The sequence below is a fragment of the Lathyrus oleraceus genome, chromosome 6 (assembly GCF_024323335.1).
Source record: "Lathyrus oleraceus cultivar Zhongwan6 chromosome 6, CAAS_Psat_ZW6_1.0, whole genome shotgun sequence".
In the NCBI taxonomy this organism is placed as follows: domain Eukaryota; kingdom Viridiplantae; phylum Streptophyta; class Magnoliopsida; order Fabales; family Fabaceae; genus Lathyrus; species Lathyrus oleraceus.
Window position 1 is genome coordinate 254399795 of NC_066584.1, and position 19325 is coordinate 254419119.

General features: G+C 36.8%; 1 protein-coding gene across 4 annotated transcripts; it reads left to right on the plus strand.

Moving 5' to 3' along the window:
* The first annotated feature begins 12462 nt into the window (after nt 1-12462).
* Nucleotides 12463-18874, plus strand: LOC127092871 (uncharacterized). Of its 4 annotated transcripts, none has more exons than XM_051031764.1 (9): nt 12463-12714; nt 13056-13519; nt 16264-16369; nt 16528-16581; nt 16746-16869; nt 17741-17823; nt 17934-17995; nt 18114-18210; nt 18462-18874. In XM_051031764.1, the coding sequence occupies exons 2-9, from the start codon at nt 13182-13184 to the stop codon at nt 18474-18476; spliced, it is 879 nt and encodes a 292-aa protein (XP_050887721.1). In that variant the 5' UTR covers nt 12463-12714; nt 13056-13181; the 3' UTR covers nt 18477-18874. The 4 variants fall into 4 exon arrangements, with proteins under 4 accessions (XP_050887721.1, XP_050887717.1, XP_050887719.1 ...); XM_051031760.1 differs by having other exon boundaries at nt 18466-18874; XM_051031762.1 differs by having other exon boundaries at nt 16270-16369; nt 18466-18874.
* Nucleotides 18875-19325: the final 451 nt, after the last annotated feature.

Genomic DNA, 19325 nt, shown 5'->3' on the forward strand with positions numbered 1-19325 from the left:
ACAGATACATCATCATCATCATCATCATCAGATAAACTCTGAGCAAATACCCATAACCATCTGAATCGGCCCGGGGAATCCTGAAATAAACGGATCCCCACTGATAAATATCTCGGCCCGAGGAATCCTGAAATAAACGGATCCCCACTGATAAATCACGGATAGCACTCCGGCGTCTCGGCAATAAATGACCATAAATCCGACTCATAAATATGTCTCTGAATCGCTGATCAAAAAGTCATCATCTGAATCACCAACAGATCATGCATCTGTAAGAATCACCCTCCCCTCACAGGTAAATTCTAAACAGGTTATCCTAAGGCGGATAATAGTCTCGACAATCGGGCAGAGATACTCAATGGGTTTGCCCTTTCGGGTGTGCCATTGTAGCTCTCCTGAGATCGTCTAAACCAAAGATCCGGGAAATGATCGGTCACCAGAGTCAACATCCCAAAAGAGATAACCCAACCAAAGTGGAAAATCCCACTGGAAGAGCATTTCTCAGATGAACCTCGTCCGGCTTGTGGTATGTCACGTCGCAACATCATGCCCAACCGACATGTGAGCGACGCGAGACCACGCTAATCCTAGGTGTATACTCGGGCCTGGGTTTTAGCCCCACTCAGAACACCCACCCCAAACAGAGGGAACCACCTGCACAGAGGACGGCAACAACATGATAGGATGATGCATGCAGACATTAATGCAAATATATACACAGTGGTTAGAATAATAAATGCAATAAATAATACAAAACAAGCAACCTAAACTATCCTAGAACGCTAGGAAGGACTCGCTCAGGGACGATGGACCAGCATAGGTCTACATCTGAGTGATGCATCCCCAGCAGAGTCGCCAGCTGTCGCATCCTGCGAAAAATCAACCGGCGAGGCTCGAAATAAAACACACACAGAGCCGCCACTGCGCGTTATTTATCCCAAGATAGGGAAAGGAAACGCTCAGAGAAACCTGGAAAGGAAATGGTCTCGCGACCAGAGAAAAAGGGTAAGGGAGTCGGTTACGCAAGGGGAAGGTATTAGCACCCCTCACGTCCGTCGTACTCGACGGGATCCACGTCCTAGAATAAAGAAAAGGTTGCTAAACATCACACACACACACAAGGAACGCAGGTGGGGTTAGAAGAAGGGAGCTCGATAAGGTATCGCACCTTATGCCTACATATCTTGTCTGGAACAAGAATCAGAGCCACTGTAGTTCGGCTTACGCACGCCAAACAACACAAAACATACAAACAAGCAAGGGTGGCAAACATGGAGCCCGACAACCACTGGATGGAATTACGTCGGCATCCGAACCAAAACACGCACAAGACGGCAAACGTGGAGCCCGACTGCCAATCACTGGGCTTATGTCGGCATCCGAACCAAACACACAGTCAGATAACAATTAAACACACACAAAAAGAAAAAGGTTGCCCGGAGTGGTCTCGCACGACCACCTGCCTACATACCTCGTCTGGAACGAGGATCAGGGCGATGTAGTTCCCCTGAAAGGGACTGAATTGCTAACCAGAAACCGGGGAAAGACACGCGACTAGGGAGCTGAGACTCGAGCCTAATGTTGTCATGCATCGCTTACCCTAAGTTCAGTTTTCTATCCTACTTGCATAAGCAAACTATTCCTATCCAGGAAAGAAGCTAACACACAAGCATACAATCATATATCAAATGAGAACAAGCATCTCAAACAAGCATGTCAATCAGATATCCACATAACACGCACTATAGCCAAACAAGGGGGCTCAATCAATCAGGTTTGACTGCCTAAGCAAGTCGTCTGTACAGGCTGGTTTTGCTCTTAACCTTGCCATTGCGAGGCTAAGGTGAAGCAGATGATGGGTGAAGTGAGGATCAGACCTCACAGCTCTTATCCCTAACCAGGGAGAGCTTCTGACAAATGAGCATGGGTCCAAAATAGGGGAACCCTTCTATACTCAGAGACTCTGACACAATGTGCACTGCACAGGATCTTGGGCTTTTGATCTCAATGCTACAACCATGTAATGGGAGCAAGGAGAAGACTCAACTGAATAGTGGGGGGTAGACTGCATACCCCTACCTTCCACCAATTGCCTTATTTAAAGGACTTTCACCTGCTTAGGCACAAAATTAAACAAACACAATCATCGCCTCTTAAGGAGGACTTCAAACATTTATTTGCCCGGCCCGGTAACAGCCGGGTCTCCAGACTACATGAAGTCAAGAGGACCTACCTCAATGCAAGTTGCTTAAGCAACGCAAAGCAAAAGTTCACAAGGAACTGAGCAACTAAAGTACCTGGAAACAATCAAACACAGTTAGTACTCAGACAGACAAAACCAAACAGCAAGTGTTCAAACAATTAGAATATACAACTCAATGCACAACACAAAGCAAGCTCAAGGCTTAAACCCAAGCTTCACCACCTACAAAACAATGTTATGTTAGTGTACAAACATCAAACAACATCATTTCAATTAACTTGATTCATCATCCATGTGCATTATGCTTTTGATCCTGAAAAATCAAGCAAATATTAGCAACAAGACCACTAGGCTAAGCCTAGGGTCCAAAGCAAGAAAAAATTCCTAAACAGCAAGGTATTCACCAACCAAACTCAAATTAATGTCAAACAAGAGCAAACACAATTAGTCTCATGTTTATATCATTCATCATGCTCATGTTATGCACAAAACAAGGCAAACTAGTTCAAATGAAGCACCAAACATGCAAACAGAACTATTGCATTCAAATCCACATCAAAACAACTTCAAAAATTCTCAAATAAATTACACCTAAACAGGGCCTAATCCAGGTATGGCACACCAAATTTCAGCTTAATTGGGCAAATGGAACCATGTCAATGAAAATCAACAAAAACAGACACAATTATAGGCTCCAAATCACAACATCAATACATGCTTCCATTTCAAAAATTCATATCTCAATGAAAACAACAAAGAAATGGATGAGACCAAAACAGGGAGGTCCTAACATGTGTCTACTACAAGCATATCAAATTTCATGGCTATCCAATACCATATGAGCATTTCACAATGATTCTACCAACCTGTAACATATGAGCTTGCAATTGTGACCAACAGAGATGAAAAATCACAATCAATTTGAAAATGACATGAAAAATTCCACAAAAATTCTCATAGCTTCCTAACATGTTAACTAAGCATCATGCAAAATTTCAATCAATTTCAACATGTATAGGTCACTCAAATAATTCCAGCAAATTGACATCAAGAGGTGTGACACAAATTGTCACACCTAAGTTCCAAAATTCATAACTACATGACCAGGTATCAAAAATGCATGAAATTTACATATAAATGAACATCAACCAGTCAAGAATCACCACAAAAATTGCCAAGAATTTATTTTACAATATGTGCATTTCATGAATCAATTGGCAAAGTGTAGCAAAAATGAACACATGTGAGAAAACCCTAAGTCAAATGGAATTTCTACCAAGCACAACTTTGACCAATAGGTCAAAAAAGTCCTAAAGTCAACAAGGAAGTCAAAGAAAAAATCTCCATATTTTTCTGAATTTTCTATTATTTTTTATGAATTTTTTCATGTGTTAAAATATTTTTAGAATTAATTAAAATAATTAAAGTTGAATAATGGCATTATTGTAAATAGAAGTGGCGGGAGCGGGAAACGCCGGATTCAAATTTTCAAACGGTTTGGAAGATCAAACAGCCTTCTGCGCAAAGCTTCATCATCTTCTCGCACGCGATTTCCAGAAAACCAAAAAATTCGAAGAACATCAAATCTTAATGAAAATGGACAAGCATGGTATCATTCGAACCGTCTCAATGTGAGGAACACAAATATCATCCTATTTTTGACTAGAAGTTCCTAAATCAACCGAATCGACTCACTTAGGGTTTGTGTTCATAATTTCATTTCCAGATTTCTTGAGCTACGGTTATCCATTCCTAAAACTAAGGACATCATCATCATCACCGTTTCACGCTCTTCTAAACACATATAAACATTAAACATTCCTTGAGATTCGAATTTGACCAACCTGGAAGTGGCAGCAGTGATTCACGTGCTTTTAGAGCTCAATTCTTTAAAACAGCAACAGTAGAGGGATAGAGAAGGTGATTAGAGATGCTAGCTTCAATTGCCTTTGCTCCTAGTGTCCACAATTCGGATTTGCCATTGATGATGAGTTTTGGAACAGTCACGATGCAGCACCCTATGCCTTCCAAGCAACTCAAACAGATGGAGAAGAAGAGGATTGGAGTTGAATGCAACAAGAATTTCGTGTTTTGGTTCAAGATTGAGGAAGAATTGTGAAGTTGAAGGTGTTGAGTTCTTGATGAAAATTTGAGAGAATGAGAGGTTTCTAGATCTGAATCTTGGAGTGTGTGATTTCTGTTATGATTATGGAGTGATTAGGTTTTTATATGTGCACTTAATCATCCACTAATCAAGTTAATTAGCAATTTGGAAATGTTAAGTGAAAGTGGTTATTTCGCAAATAAGGGCAAAAGTGTAATTTCCATATACAGCTCATTGCCACCTGTTAACAGCTCATGCAACCTCCAAATAACATATGTGAACCATTGCAACTTGTCCCATTCCCATTGGTGGTGTAAATCTCAAATTCACTATGTGTATGCATTTGGTCCATTTTTACAACTTCCATTCTTCAAGCCAAATTCCAATTTACAAAGCCTATGCATGAAATGATTATTCAAACACACTCCAAATACCATTTATAAGGTGTAGAAAAAAGTCCCATTCAAAAATTCCCATTATTTTGCAAGTTGGACCATTTTGCCCCTGGTCCAATTCAACTGTCCAGTTGAAAAGTGACTTTTTGCCTTGGCCATTTTTGGAAAAATCCAATTATGCACCCTCAAAGTACATGTCAAATGGAGTTTGTGCATATAAAGAACTTGCAATTTGGACAAAGTATGTGGAAATTATGACCTCCTGATTACAGGTCATTTTTGAAATTCACTGAGCCCTAATTTCCAAACCATACATTGGATTTTCAAGTTCTTGGACTTTTTGGAAAGGTGAGAACAAGATCTACAACTTTCATGTTGAGCAAATTTTCATTTGAAGCTTCCTTGGACACGTGGTCTTGAAGTCAAAAACTTTCCATTTTTGGAAACTTCAGTTACAAGTCACTTTCTATTTTTGGCAGTTTTTGTCCTGACTTGATTTTCTTCATTCTTAAGCTTTGAGATGTCTTTTAACACTTGTTCCAACATGAATGAAGTGTCTTCAACTCATTTCCACCTCCAAATCCATCAGATCATGTACAGTTGACCACAGTTGACTTTTCATCTGACAGATGAATCAGGCAATGCATAGATCAAACTGAGCCCCAATCTCCAACTGAAATGGCTCAAGGGTGATACCCTAGCCTCAATAAGCACAATATAATCACAAAATGAACCCCATAACCATCAGAAACCTCATCTCCTGATCCAGCCCTGATTGGCCCAGCACAACTGATTAGGGTTGACCAGTGGTCAAAACCCTAATCTCAAGGAATCTTCTTCAATCTTCTGATGACATCCAACCATGATGATGATGATGTATCATTGCAATCAAGATGAAGACCAACACCCTTGAGAATCATGAAACCCTAATTCACAGCCCAATCCTCAGATGGCCATGATCAATCAGTAAACCCTAGGCTTGTACCTTCTGACTTCCTATCTCCTGATTAAGACTTGGGAAGATGGCTTGCATAATGTAACCACATGATATGCAACATGAAATGCCTAACATCCTAAAATGAAATGCAAATATGTTAATGCTAGTCCCAAGAGAGGAGGGCAAATTTTGAGGTGTTACAATAGTCAAACACCGTGCCTTGGATAATCATTTCATGTGGACCATCTCTTCGAGCACAACCAAACTGACGTAGGGCTAAAGCAGGATTATAAGTAATACCTCCTCTTATCCCCATGAGTGGTACATTATGGAATTCTCCACAACGGTCGATGAGGATAACATTTTCTCTGAGATTAGGACACCAACGGATGTCTGAATGGGAGAGTGACATTATCCTTTGAGACCATTTCAGCTTTCGCTCATTCTTCAAGACTGATTGAGGAAGGTGCGAAATAAACCACCTAGACAATAAAGGTACGCAACACATGAGAGTCCCTTGCCTCTTCATAGTACGAGTGTGAAGGGAATGCAACATGTCTCCAAGCAAGGTAGGCACAGGGTTATGAGTGAGGAATATCTTAATAGCATTCATGTCTATGAATCGGTCTGGATTAGGGAATAACACCAAACCATAGATTAGTAATGCTAGGACATCCTCGAAAGCCTGGACATCCATAACTTTTAGGAATTCTCGGGCCTTATTTATCAGAAATTTGGCAAGTAAACCCTTAACTCCACTTCTTGTTACCCAATTAGTTTCAATGTCGGATTTTGTCAAGTGTAAAACCACGACAACTTCTTCAGACTTTGGAATCTTTTCTAAACCACTGAAAGGTATTTGATCAAGGATAGGTATCCCAAGCAGCCTGGAGAATTCTTCTAATGTGGGTACCAACTGATAATCTGGGAAGGTGAAGCAATGATGTTTAGGATCGAAGAACTGGAATAGAACTCTCATCATATCTTCTCTGAAACCAGTGGTAACCAAATTGAGGAGAGAACCATGTTTCTTGATGAACTGAGCATGATCGGGAAGTTCTGACACTAAATCCTTGAGTTGAGGAGAGATCGTTACAAGATTAATCCGGATAGTCTTCCTGGAAGCCATAACCTGTTTAACGGAGCAAAGCTAAATCCCTAAGTCCTTGAAATGGTTAGCACAATGTCATGATGTTATGATGTTATGATGTTATGATGTTATGATGTTATGTAAATAACAAGCACAAGCAAGTCACACAACAATCATTCCTAGGTTTTAAGGCTTGCATGAGTTCCATAGGTAAGTACCCTCCCCACTGAAGTTTGGTTGGTTCAACCTGTCCTAGAATAGTAACCGGGTTCTAGAAGGATCTCAAATCATTGACCTTTCTTTAAGTCCACTTCAGTGCAACACCAAGTGGTTGACCAAAGCTTCCATAAAGTCTAATCTCAAAGAGTGTAGTATCGAGTATCAACCAACCCCAGTCGGAACCGAAGCCAGTTATCTCACTACTTTCTAATGGCTAGGATGAGTCAATTAGGGTTCGAAAGGTCTGGTTAATGCTTTGATGACACCACGCGAATGCCAAATTTTTCCTCAAGTAAACATGAGGAACATCAGGACATCCCAAGTGTCACATTAACCGTAGCCATCATTTTGACCATTCCAGTATACGCCGGATAGTCGCGATGATCTTTTGCTACTTACCTAAGGTACACTAGATCCGGGTGTAGGATCTTTCACTCAAAAATTCCCTTAAAAGAAGGAACAATTTGAAAACATAAATGATTTTTTTTAAGGTGACCTCTCTTTGTAGATCCCCAGCAGAGTCGCCAGTTCTGTCATACGGTGAACTGACTTTTGTGTTTTTGCTTCGGAAAGCAAATGTCGCGGTTAGCAAGAGTCGCCACCGACTTTTCTTTTATCCAATAAGGAAAGGTGGAAAAGAACAGGAAAAGACCTTAATTTAGATTTTTGGGTTCGGGAGGTACATTATACAAAGGGAAGGTGTTAGCACCCTTTGTATCCATGGTTATCCATGGGCTCTTAATTGCTTAATCACTTATGTTTTTCTTGTTTGAAAGAGTGTTTGAGAAATGTTTAGAAAATGTTTTGAAAAGGAGAATTTAACTTTGTAATGATTCTTGAATGAATGTATACAAAGTGGTTATCTTTTTTAGTTTTGAAAGTCGTTTAGAAGAATGTAACCCGGCAATGATTCTAGTACGAATGTATACCAAGTGGTGATTTTCTAAAAGATGTTTTGAAAGGTGTGAGGTGTGAAAAGTATATTAAGTTGTGAGTAAGCAATTAAGAGTTATACCTACCCAAGATCTTTATGGGCATTTCCTATCCTTATGAGGGTAAAACTGTCCTTACTATTGAAAAGTAAGTAGTTTTATCCTTTGGATGTAAAATGGTCATCGTAGGGTCATCGATTGGTCATTGAAGGCAACAGTTGTAAGGATACCTTAGCATTCGAAGGGACGATCATCATTTAACCGTAGGCTACACCGAAGGGTCATCGAGGGACAAAGGCAACATTCGAGGGACTGTGATGATTTAACCGAAGGGTCTTTGCTAAGCGTATCCCCACATTCGCGGGACATGACCGTAATACCGTAATCGTAGGGTAACAAAGGGAGGTCCAAGATCACTTATTTAAAGGCAAAGTTTTACAATTAATTAGATAGCCGTAATCAATTAGGTCATTAGGGTGAATTTCCATATTAAAATCGATTAAACAATTAGGATAAATCTCCACATTAAAATCAATTAAATAATTAGGATGAATCTCCACATTAAAATCAATTAAGTAATTAGGATGAATCTCCACAAGGGTATCCCATAAATAAAGTGGGATACCTAGCAAGCTACCCTCTTCGGGAGTATGTGAGTCCTTACAATATTAAGCAAACAGGTCAGAATACCAAATGGGGGTGCAATCGAGGATTACACCGCAAAGGAAAACACAGCAGTAGGAATGTCAGGCAAAATAACGCATGATTAACATAGAACAGATCAGATAAGCATGGAACAGAACACCCAAAATATTAGCGACTGTCACGTTCGCCTCTGCCTCGCCTAGCGAAGGCCTAGCGAATACTCGCTACATGCTCGCTTAGCGATGTGCTAGCGAGCGGCTGCTGGTTTTGAATTTCAGAACAGTACGATCTCAGCATGCTGCACGCCTTATGGCATCCAATACAGAAATTACATGGTTCAGCATTCACGATATTCAGGCACACTTAAATTCACATGCAAAACCTCAAATATGTTTATGAATTCAATTATAATATCACATGCAAATTAAGAACATAAAGCGGTAATAGTAATGCAAACCTGTTTGCAATCGAATTGCAACCTTGAATTGGCAAGTCGGATTGAGTTGGGCGGAGGTGACCTTGATGTGGAGGAGTTTCCTTCAGGGTTTCCTTTAGGGTTGCTCTGAATTCTCTGGGTTAGCCTCCAGGGTTTGCTATGCCTTCTCTCTATCTCCCGTCTTCGTTTCCTTTTTCGTCCCCTTTTCCTGAATGAAGCTCTGCTATTTATAATGCTCTTTTTGTGACCTAATGGGCTCAGAATGAAGCCCATAATTTTCTGATATCCGCAAGCTTCGCTAGGCGAGCGGTATAGCGAGGGGTTCGCTAGGCGAAGGATTTGCTCGCCTAGCGAGCAAGCCAGTTTGGGCTATTTTCTGGATTTGGCCATCTGTGTGTTGGGCCTTTGTTCTTTTGAGATCAATGCTTCGAAAAATAAGTTGGGGTGCCTTAAAAATGCCTTGTAATATTAACGGGCAAATTTTGGGGTATGACACTAGGGTTTAATGGTTGTTTGCCCTTGTCACTGGTTTTATGACAGAGAAGAAAGTGAGTAGGTTCTCATGTTTAGAGGGATGCTCTAAATAGAAAGTCATAAGGTAGTGTTAGAAAAAGGCATTAGATAACATATGGTTTGTTGTTGCTTGTAAGACTAATTGTACTAAACTACTAATAAATGATTTTCCTTTCGTGAGTTGTGGATTCAACCCCCCAGACGTATGTGTAGTTTCACCGAACTGGATAAACAATTGACTGTGTTGTTTATTGCTTTTCTGCTCCATCATATAGTGATTGTTATTGTAATGGTTATGTTGTATCTTGTTGAACCTATTATCGCAGCATTGTCTTCGACATCTGTTCCATGAGAAACAAAATTTTCAAACGTGATACTAGTCATTTTCTGAAAATGATGGCAATTAGGATTAGTATGGGAAATAACTTCTCTATTTATATATAGAGTGCTTCTAATACCCTCATTTTAAACTTTTTCAAACTTAGTTCAATCTTGTTTATATCTTTTTTAATTAAATAAAATATTAATTAAATTAAATCATATTTAATTTAATTAATTATCAATTCTCATTCATTTAATAAAATCGTATTTAATCAAATAAACTATATATGTGTTAATGTATGAAATATTTTAAATACTATTAACACGTAATTAAATTAAATCTTATTTAATTAAATCATTTATTCCACTATCAGTACTCTATGCATGTGACCTTGTAGGTTCTCACAATGTTGACAATATTATTAAACCACTTGTTTAATATTATAAATAATGAATGGTGTCTAGAAACACATCACCGCTAAGTGACGAGAATGTCATGTGATTTGAAATAACATTTCTATGATAATGATCATGCCTTTTCCTCTTATATCTATCTATATTGAACATAATACATATAATGTATTACACTTGTATAGTATAATATTATATTCCTTGATGTCAAGGTATACTTGATAACAACAAATTAATCCAATATCTCATATAGACTTATTCGAGCACAACCACATATTTTACAGTCATACTCAATCAAAAACCCCATATATATATATATAAGGAGCAAATCCCTTATTGGTCACTTATGTTCCTCAATATGATTTGAAGAGTACCCATCAACCATCTTTATGGTCATCCTACTGCGAACATTATTTGATTGACAATAAAATATCCAACTCAACATCTAAGGTTCACAGTGGTTTTCAGTCGAAAGGTGATATACACCAATATTACTATGAGAATAATTTATGACCCTTACATAATAAACTATGCAATATTATGATGGTAAACCAATCTAGTATACATATTATTTCTAATATTTATATCTATGTGAAGACTTGATATTCCATATCCATGATCTATGAGATACGATCATCAGTCAATCAACTCACATAATACTCTCTATGTACTATTGTTGTCATGTTACTATTAAAAGTAGTTAGTATGGTGGTTAGGTATTAGTCTTAACACTTTATGTTAACTCCGTTTATATATATATATATATATATATATATATATATATATATATATATATATATATATATATATATATATATATATATATATATATATATATATATATATATATATATATATATATATATATATAGAGAGAGAGAGAGAGAGAGAGAGAGAGAGAGAGAGAGAGAGAGAGAGAGAGAGAGAGAGAGAGAGAGAGAGAGAGAGAGAGAGAGAGAGAGAGCCATCAATGTTGTAATAACTCAGCTATGAGAGCCATCAATGTTGTAATAACTCAGCTATGAGATTAATTCATTATTTCCTTCTTCTTTTACCTTTCTGTTTTTGGTTTCTACTCACTTTGCAATAGAATTATTCACATATTTTGATCATTCGCTCTTCCCTAATCATTCATCTACGATTCATCTGACTCGTTATAGTTAGCATAATTAATTGTCACAAAAATGAGAATCTATAACCCTAATACTCAAGTTGCTCCTTTCCTCTATTATGTCTTATGGTTCAAATAATCAAACTTCTATATTCATTGCATCATTCAATTATCTATTATGATGCAAAATGCATATTTACATGAGTGACAATGATAAGATCATATTAATCTATTTTATCTAATAATAACGAGAAACAACAATTTATATATCCCAAGATAAGGGATGACACATATACATTAACATAATTTATATATCCCAAGATAAGGGATGACACATATACATTAACATAATTCTTAAGTAAAACATACGAGAATATAAGGAAATCGTAAAGTAAAACAAACAAATAATCATAAAGAAATATGGATTAAATAAAATAAAAAATAAAAATGTAGTGAAAACTTATAACAACAAGAATAAAACTTCATAAAACAAAAACAAAACTATTTTGATACCTATGCAGAATGATTCAAGTTTTAAACATAGCTGAAATGGATGATGAGTGATGATGCTTATATGAAAATTTTAAAAAATTTAAATTTAGTCAAACATGAACTTAATATTTTTGAAGAGATTACTTAATAAAAATCAACAAGCAACTACTTCATTCGTCCCATAATGAATAATTCATTTATAAAAATTAATATTTCAAAATAAATGATTCATTTTAATATACAGTATAAATTTTAATTTCTTTTTTTACATTTTTAACTTTTAATTATTACTACTTTCATCACTCTCAGTAGTATTTAATAATGAATATTTTAATAAAAATATTATTTTCTCTCTTTTATTATTATATATTTTTTAATGTGTATAAAATGATCAACTAAATTATTGATTGTGTATTTAACTTTTTTTTTTAATTTGTTTCATCACAATATTATAATAATGGATCAAAAGTGGAATCTAAAATTATAAATTGAAAATAGGAAAAGAAAAAGTGTACATTCCAAACCAAACTAGTTAGAGGATGTCCACAAATGATTAACCTATGAATAAAAAATGAAAATGGTTATTATTAGTACTATTCCCACTCCCACTGTTACTAAATTCCAAGATCCACAACAGCCATTCATTCATTCCTTCAATTTTCAACTACTATTATACCTATCTTTTTCTCAAAATATAAATCACCCTGAAACACCTTTTTGTTGCCTTTTTCTACTTCCCTATTGGTTGAATTTCAAATCCATCTCTTTCTTCTCTCTCTAGGGAGAGAAAAAGAAAGTTTCTTTTTTTTCCAAATTATTAATCCTGAAAAGTAAAAAGTATCAAATGCTCAATGGGTAGTGGCACTGCCACTGCACTTTCAACAACAACATTCAGAAAGAAAAAGGTACTACAACCGTCACCAATTATGCCTCACACACAAAATTTCTAACTAAAAAACAAAAGGGTTCTCTTTTCTTTTTATATTGGTGAAAATTTTATTTGGGTTTTTTTCTCTTTGAGATTTAGGACTTGTTTTGAGTTAAAGTTTGGATTTTTATTTGTTTTTGATAAAGGGGTTTTGTTTTCTTAGCTGAATCTGTGTTGTTAACGAGGGTTTGTGTGTTGTAGTAGAATTAGGCAAGATTTTTTTTTTTGTTTTTTTTTTATTTAGGAAGTGTGGTGCAGTGTGTTGTTTTGTTTGTGTGTTTATGATCTAATTCCTTCTGGGTTTTCTTTCTCTTCAAGGAATTTGAATGGTTTTGATATAGAATGGATGCTCAGAATCTGTGAACTGGTGTAGAATTTGTTGGAAAAATGAATTGAGGGTGATTTAGTTGAAGATTATTTTAGTTACAAATTTGGGAAAAAGTGATGGCTGCAGAGTCAAATACTGGTTTTCACTATGGTGATATGAATTCTAGTTTGAATTGGCATGCGATATCATTTCAATCTGGCGCTGTTAGTAGCTTACCTGAGATGGTTCCGATGGGAAATTACTTTGGGTTGAATAATGATACCTCGGGGATGATGTATTCTGGGAATTCAAGTGTTACGAATAGGAATTTGAATTCGTCTGTTATAAGTCAACCAGGGAGTGCTTCTGGCTCTTCTCTTGTTGTTGATTCTGTCCCTGGATTGAAGCATGATGCGGGTTTCGCTGCTGAGTGGTCCGTTGATGAACAATACAAATTGGAGGAAGGCCTTCTCAAGTAAGTAGTTTATCTTTGGTTGTTGCTATTGTTGTAAATTGTAATTAGTTTTAGCCTAAGAAGCACATACACCTAACACAACACTGGTAATAATTTGAGAAAATGTCTTAAATGTCGGATACTGGACAAACCTTCAATGTGAAGTGTCGGTGCTACATAGTTTTGGCATCTTGGCGTCAAATAGTGCTATAGCTTAGAGGAAGTTTTAAGAAATTGCTATTGTTTTGTGATATGCAATTTTGTACAATGTGTTGTCAAATAGTGGCTATAGCAGCGCTATAACCCTGTAGGGTAGCAAATTTGAACAAGTTCCTTTTTTTTGCGATCTGCATTTGACATCACACTTATAAAATGATATTGTTTTTCAGTCATTTTCTTTATTGATAATAAAATAGAAAAGAAGAGATGTTTTGTTATTGGATTGGACCTGTTGTACTTGAAGAGAATGAGATTATGAGACGAGCCCCAAAGTTTGGAGGGTGTATCATAGAAAACGTGCCAAAGTAAGAAATGACGAGCTAGAAGCTAACAAGTGAGAAGGAGCACGAATGACGAGAAGGAGAGTGAGGTAGTAAGTTAGTTATATAAGGAATAAAGAGGAGAGTGGGTGGGAAATGACTTGGGAGTTCCGTTATTAGTGAGAGAATGATAAGTGAGATTGTATCTTCACTAAAGGGACCACTTGGCTAGGATGATAATTAGTTATACTACCAGGTGACAGTCCTTGACAAGTACCTAATTCCGACCGGGGATGAATTACTTGACGAATTATATGGAGCAAAGTTGTTTTCCCAAAATTGACCTTAATTTTGGTTATCACCAAATTAGAGCGCAAAGTTCTGACAACTGCAAGACAACCTTCCGAACTCATAGCTGGCACTAGGAGTATTTGGTTATGCTGTTTGGACTAACCAACACACATGCAACCTTCCAATTCGTGCTGAGTGAACTGTTCAAGCCCTACTTACGAAAGTTCATTCTTGTTTTCTTTGATGATATTTTAATATATGCAGTTCAAATTGAGAGGAACGCCTCATCCATTTGACATTGGTATTGGAAACCTTGGCCTCACTCTTTTGTCGCAAACCAGGAGAAATGTAGTTTTGGAAAATGAAGTATAGTGTATTTAGAACATGTCATATCCAGATAGGGGTAGTAGTGGATCCTTCAAAAATTCAGTTTATGTTGGATTGGCCAAACCCCAAAGACGGTGAAGGGAGTGAGGTGTTTTTACGTTAAACATGTACTATCAAAAACTCAAAGGATTACGGGAAACTAGCTAAGCCTCTAACATAACTCACAAAAAAGGGTAACTTTAATTGGGGAAAAGAGGTAGAGGGCTTTGATAATCTCAAAAGGGCAATGACTCAACCTCCGGTGTTGACTTTACCTAACTTCTCAGTTCCATTTGAAGTGGAATGTGTCTATGAGAAAGAAATGATGGCATTGGGGATTTCCATCCAACATTGGCGATATTATTTGCTGGGTAGGCCCTTCGTGGTTTATACAGACTGCCATAGCCTGAAGCATTTATTATAGCAGAGTGTGTCTTGATCAGATTACCAGTGTTTTCGAGCCAAGCTGTTGGGGCATCACATGAAGGTCAAATACGAACCGGGTCTGAAGAATAAAGCTGCAGATGCTTTGTTAAGGTGCAGAGATAACGGTGAGCTCGAATTCGTAATGTCCCATCCCTGTTGGTTGGATGGAGCAGGGTTAATAGTGGTGGCTAAACAGGACCCTGAGATTCAGCAAATAGTGGCAGAATTAGAAAAGAATCTCTGTAAACAGAATCATAATTCATATTCTTAAAAGTCCTTAAACTCCAAACAGATTTTGCGAACATAGTCATTATTCATATTGATAGAAATCTGTAGTTATGTTCTTTACATCATTCTGGTGTTATTTATGTACTTGTTTTCCTCCCTGCTGCACTCCAAGTTCTCCTCTGATTTTATTGTACTTGTTTTCTATGAAGCACGAACACCGGAAACACGACACAGACACTGGCACGTCAACATCGGTCAGTGCCCATTTTTGTTTATGGAACCACATGCAGACCTTGCTGTTTATTACATTATTTTCAACTTCCAAATGGGATATTAAACTTTATTATATTCAACATCAAATTCTGCAAACCCTTCTTTTATTTTCTATTCCTTTGTAGACAATATGTTATCAATCCCGGATAGCAGGCGAAAGTGTTTGACTCCAAAAACGCAATAGATAAATAGCGGTTTTTTGAAATTTTTGTATGGTTTATATAATTTATACATAGGCATAAAAGCTCAACGATTAGTTGTGATTGGACAGTGAGAGGGTGAAATAGGACGGTAGGAGGGAGATAGAGGGAGAAAGGAGAAGTCCAAACATTGTTTAGATGTCTTTTAGTAGCGAAATCCCTAAAACACTCCAAGCAGAACTACTTTAAATTTTAAGGGATTTTTCTGAATTTTTGAACTCATTCTGAAGTACGGTGCTATAGCACCTGCGATATCCGCTATCTTTGAAGCTATAGTGGCTGCTATGGCCACTACACGAAACTGTTCTGCTACATCATGCCCTGTAGCGGTCAGGGATATCTCTGCTACATCGTTATTGCTCGCTTTTGACAACACTTTGACATTTGTATTGTTCAGATTGACTATGATAAGCTCTTTGTTGCGCTTGTGCTGATAGTATCTTCATCTCTTTTTGTTTCCATTGCATAACCTTTGTTTTCTTTTCTTTTTCCCTTATTTCATGGCTAGATACGCTGACGAGCCGAGTATCACGAGGTATGTCAAAATTGCTGCTTCATTGCGTGATAAAACTGTTCGTGATGTTGCTTTGAGGTGTAGGTGGATGACCGTAAGCTCTTGTTCTCTTAATAATGTCCTCAATACTAATATTTAAACACTGCTGATGAGTACATGTGCTATGCACGAGCATCCTGAAAAAATGTTATGTAGATCGCATCTCAGCGTCTGGAGATAGGAACTTAAAAATATGTTTGAACCATTTTGCAGAGAAAGCGAAGGAAACCAGAAGACCACATGGTAAAGAAGGTCAACAATAGAAAGGTACATGAAATTTACGAAGCTGGTGTATGTTATGTTAATAACACAATATGCGTGTCTCAAATCTTGCGGAGTAGGATTTGTCTATTGATAACGTGGAATCAAATAATGTCATTAGGATCTAGTGTTGATTGAAAAACCTGCATTCTAAAGTTGTGCTTCTTCAGGATAAGCCTTTGGAGTCATCACCAAAGCAATATTTGCAGCCAGTTCTAAGTCCAAATGTAGCGACATACTCTTGCTGTATAACACAACATGTGGACAGAAATCAACGGATAACCTATGATGATGGTTAGTATATTTAATTTCATGTTTTCTTTTTCTTCCTTTTTTGCACAGCAACACCAATATCACTACCTCTTTGGCTAGACAACACCAGCATCACTGATTTTCAAAGTTTATGTTCAGTTTTGTTGAGGATAAAACTCTACTAAAAACCATCAACTACCGGGTTGTGAGGGGAACTAGGATAATTCTCGGTGTTCTTTATTTTCCACATTTACTGCTTTCATCACTTATCACATCAAGAAAGAAAAGAAAGATCACCATACAAAAACTAGATAAATTTTTAAAGTCCTAATTCTTCGCCCCTCTTAAGCTTACTCATAACTTACAATGAAGACAACTCAAATGTTGCAATTAGGTGGAGACTTCAATGAAGGTAAGGGGTGGACCGCAATGAAGGTGAAATTTTCAACGAATCTTTTATGTATATTTCTGTCCCTAAATTAATTAGTGCGAGAAGAAGTTGATTATTTAAGTCTGAGGAGGAAGAAATTATGCAGATTTCTTACTACGAAGAAAGTGGGGGGTTTTCTCCAAAAACTAGATATAGTGGAAAGTATTTATTTGAAATTTCTGCTTAATTTTATGATATACATCATAGAGAAAATTCACTACACATAAGTTTGAAAATACATCAATACAGAAATCATGAGTATAACTTATTATAGATCAGTTGCAGGTCTTTTGGGTGAGCTAGGATGTAAATCAGTTTAGTTTATGTGCTATTTTACAGTTGGATAAACTGTTTATCTACAGTTTTCTTAGTTACCCAACCCTTATTATCACCGCACTGGCGTCCTAGTTTTTGTCCTGTCTTAGCGTCACAGTACCGGCATCCTTATTTTGTCAATAACCCTTAACCTTTATTTTCTGTCAGGAATTTGTGGTCCAATGAAGCGACTCTTGGAGCAAAATGCTCAAGCTTTTAGTCAAATCAATTCCAATCTATCTACTTTCAAGGTGATTATCTCAACCTTCGTTTTATTTGTCTTTTTTTTTTTTTTATCATATGAATTAGTTTTTGACTTCTATGTTTGTTTGTGTTAATGATCATTTTCTTCTATTAACAGTTGCAAGATAACATCGATCTCTTCACTCGGACACGGCACAACATTAGTACCATTCTTGAAGAGTACGTGATTATTTTCAGTATTTTCACTTTTTATATCATCAAAATCTACTTTTGTTGTTGTATATATCTTGATTTGATATCTATTTCCGTTTGAAGTTCATTGATTAAGTTTATGCAGCATGAGAGCGATGCCCGGTATAATGAGCCAAATGCCTTCACTTCCCGTGTCGATTGACGAGGACTTGGCAAGTAGATATTTACCTAATAAAACTCAGGTAACATGTTGATTCACTAAGCTTGTTTTTCATAATTCACCGCTCCTTTGTTGAAGTTATATAATCTAGCGTCCAGTTCTTTTATGTACAATACGATCCTGTTAAGCCTCAAATGAGATATGACCTGAAAACATGTTTCAGTCTGAAGAAACATGTTTTCAGGTCATATCTCATCTTCGAGTCCTATTTGTGAGTTGAAGTTTATAATATCAAATACGAAAGTTGATTATTTTATGTATTACCGATTCAAGTTAGGAAATTTCTGAGTCCATCAAGATTTCCTACTCAAAGTGGACTACCAGTATAGAGAGGTTGGCATTTTTTGTGTGGAAGTCAATGATTTTGGTGCTGCCATTGAGGAGTCACATATAAACAAGTATCACACTATCTCATGACTTTCCAGAGTTTCTAATTTATCTTAAATCTTACTTTTCTTTGTCTATTTGCACTTCTGTTGTATAAATATTTGCAAAAGGTAAAAAAAAAGATAGAAAAGGAAAGGAACTAGTGTAACAATGGTATGAGGTTATTGACTGGTTATTCTATCATGGCTTAGGAAGTGATGTAGATCTGTGATTCTAGTTTGCCATGGCTGTTTTGTAATATGTAAAGGGAAATCATTGTTTACATTATTTCATGGCTGTATATGAGGGGATTAGCGTCATTTGCAGTTTGTGTTGAAGTAATTTTGTTTAACTATTTGTGGAAACTAATGTGTCTTCTGTCTCAAGTTTGAAAGTGCATTTTTGGACAATTGCTGTAATCGGTTTAATACACCTAGAAATATGGACGATTTCGCCGCAATCGCGGGTTGCTCCCGGGGCGGAGCGGTTTATCCGTTTTATTTTTTTTATTTTTTTTTATTCAAAATTACTATTTTGCCGATATTTTTTAAATTGTTAAAACTTTTTTTTTCTCCTCTTGTGTTTATGTTCCAATTCCAGACATTTTATTTTTCCCTAACATTCTTTTCTTCTTCAATTCTTCACTGCCTCAATTCAAACTCTTAACGTTTCATTCGTCTCGCTCTACGGCAACCGGTTGCCGCTCCTCCTCCTCCGTTCTTCTTCAGGTAAGTTATGATATGTGGTATTCTTTCTAATTTATTTTCTGTT

Excerpts from the sequence above, each read along its gene's own strand:
- LOC127092871 (XM_051031760.1), top strand. The coding sequence starts at position 13,182 with ATGGCTGCAGAGTCAAATACTGGTTTTCACTATGGTGATATGAATTCT. Across the intron at positions 16,370-16,527 it reads TGAGGTGTAGGTGGATGACC|AGAAAGCGAAGGAAACCAGA; the intron begins GTAAGCTCTTGT and ends ACCATTTTGCAG. Across the intron at positions 16,582-16,745 it reads AGAAGGTCAACAATAGAAAG|GATAAGCCTTTGGAGTCATC; the intron begins GTACATGAAATT and ends GTGCTTCTTCAG.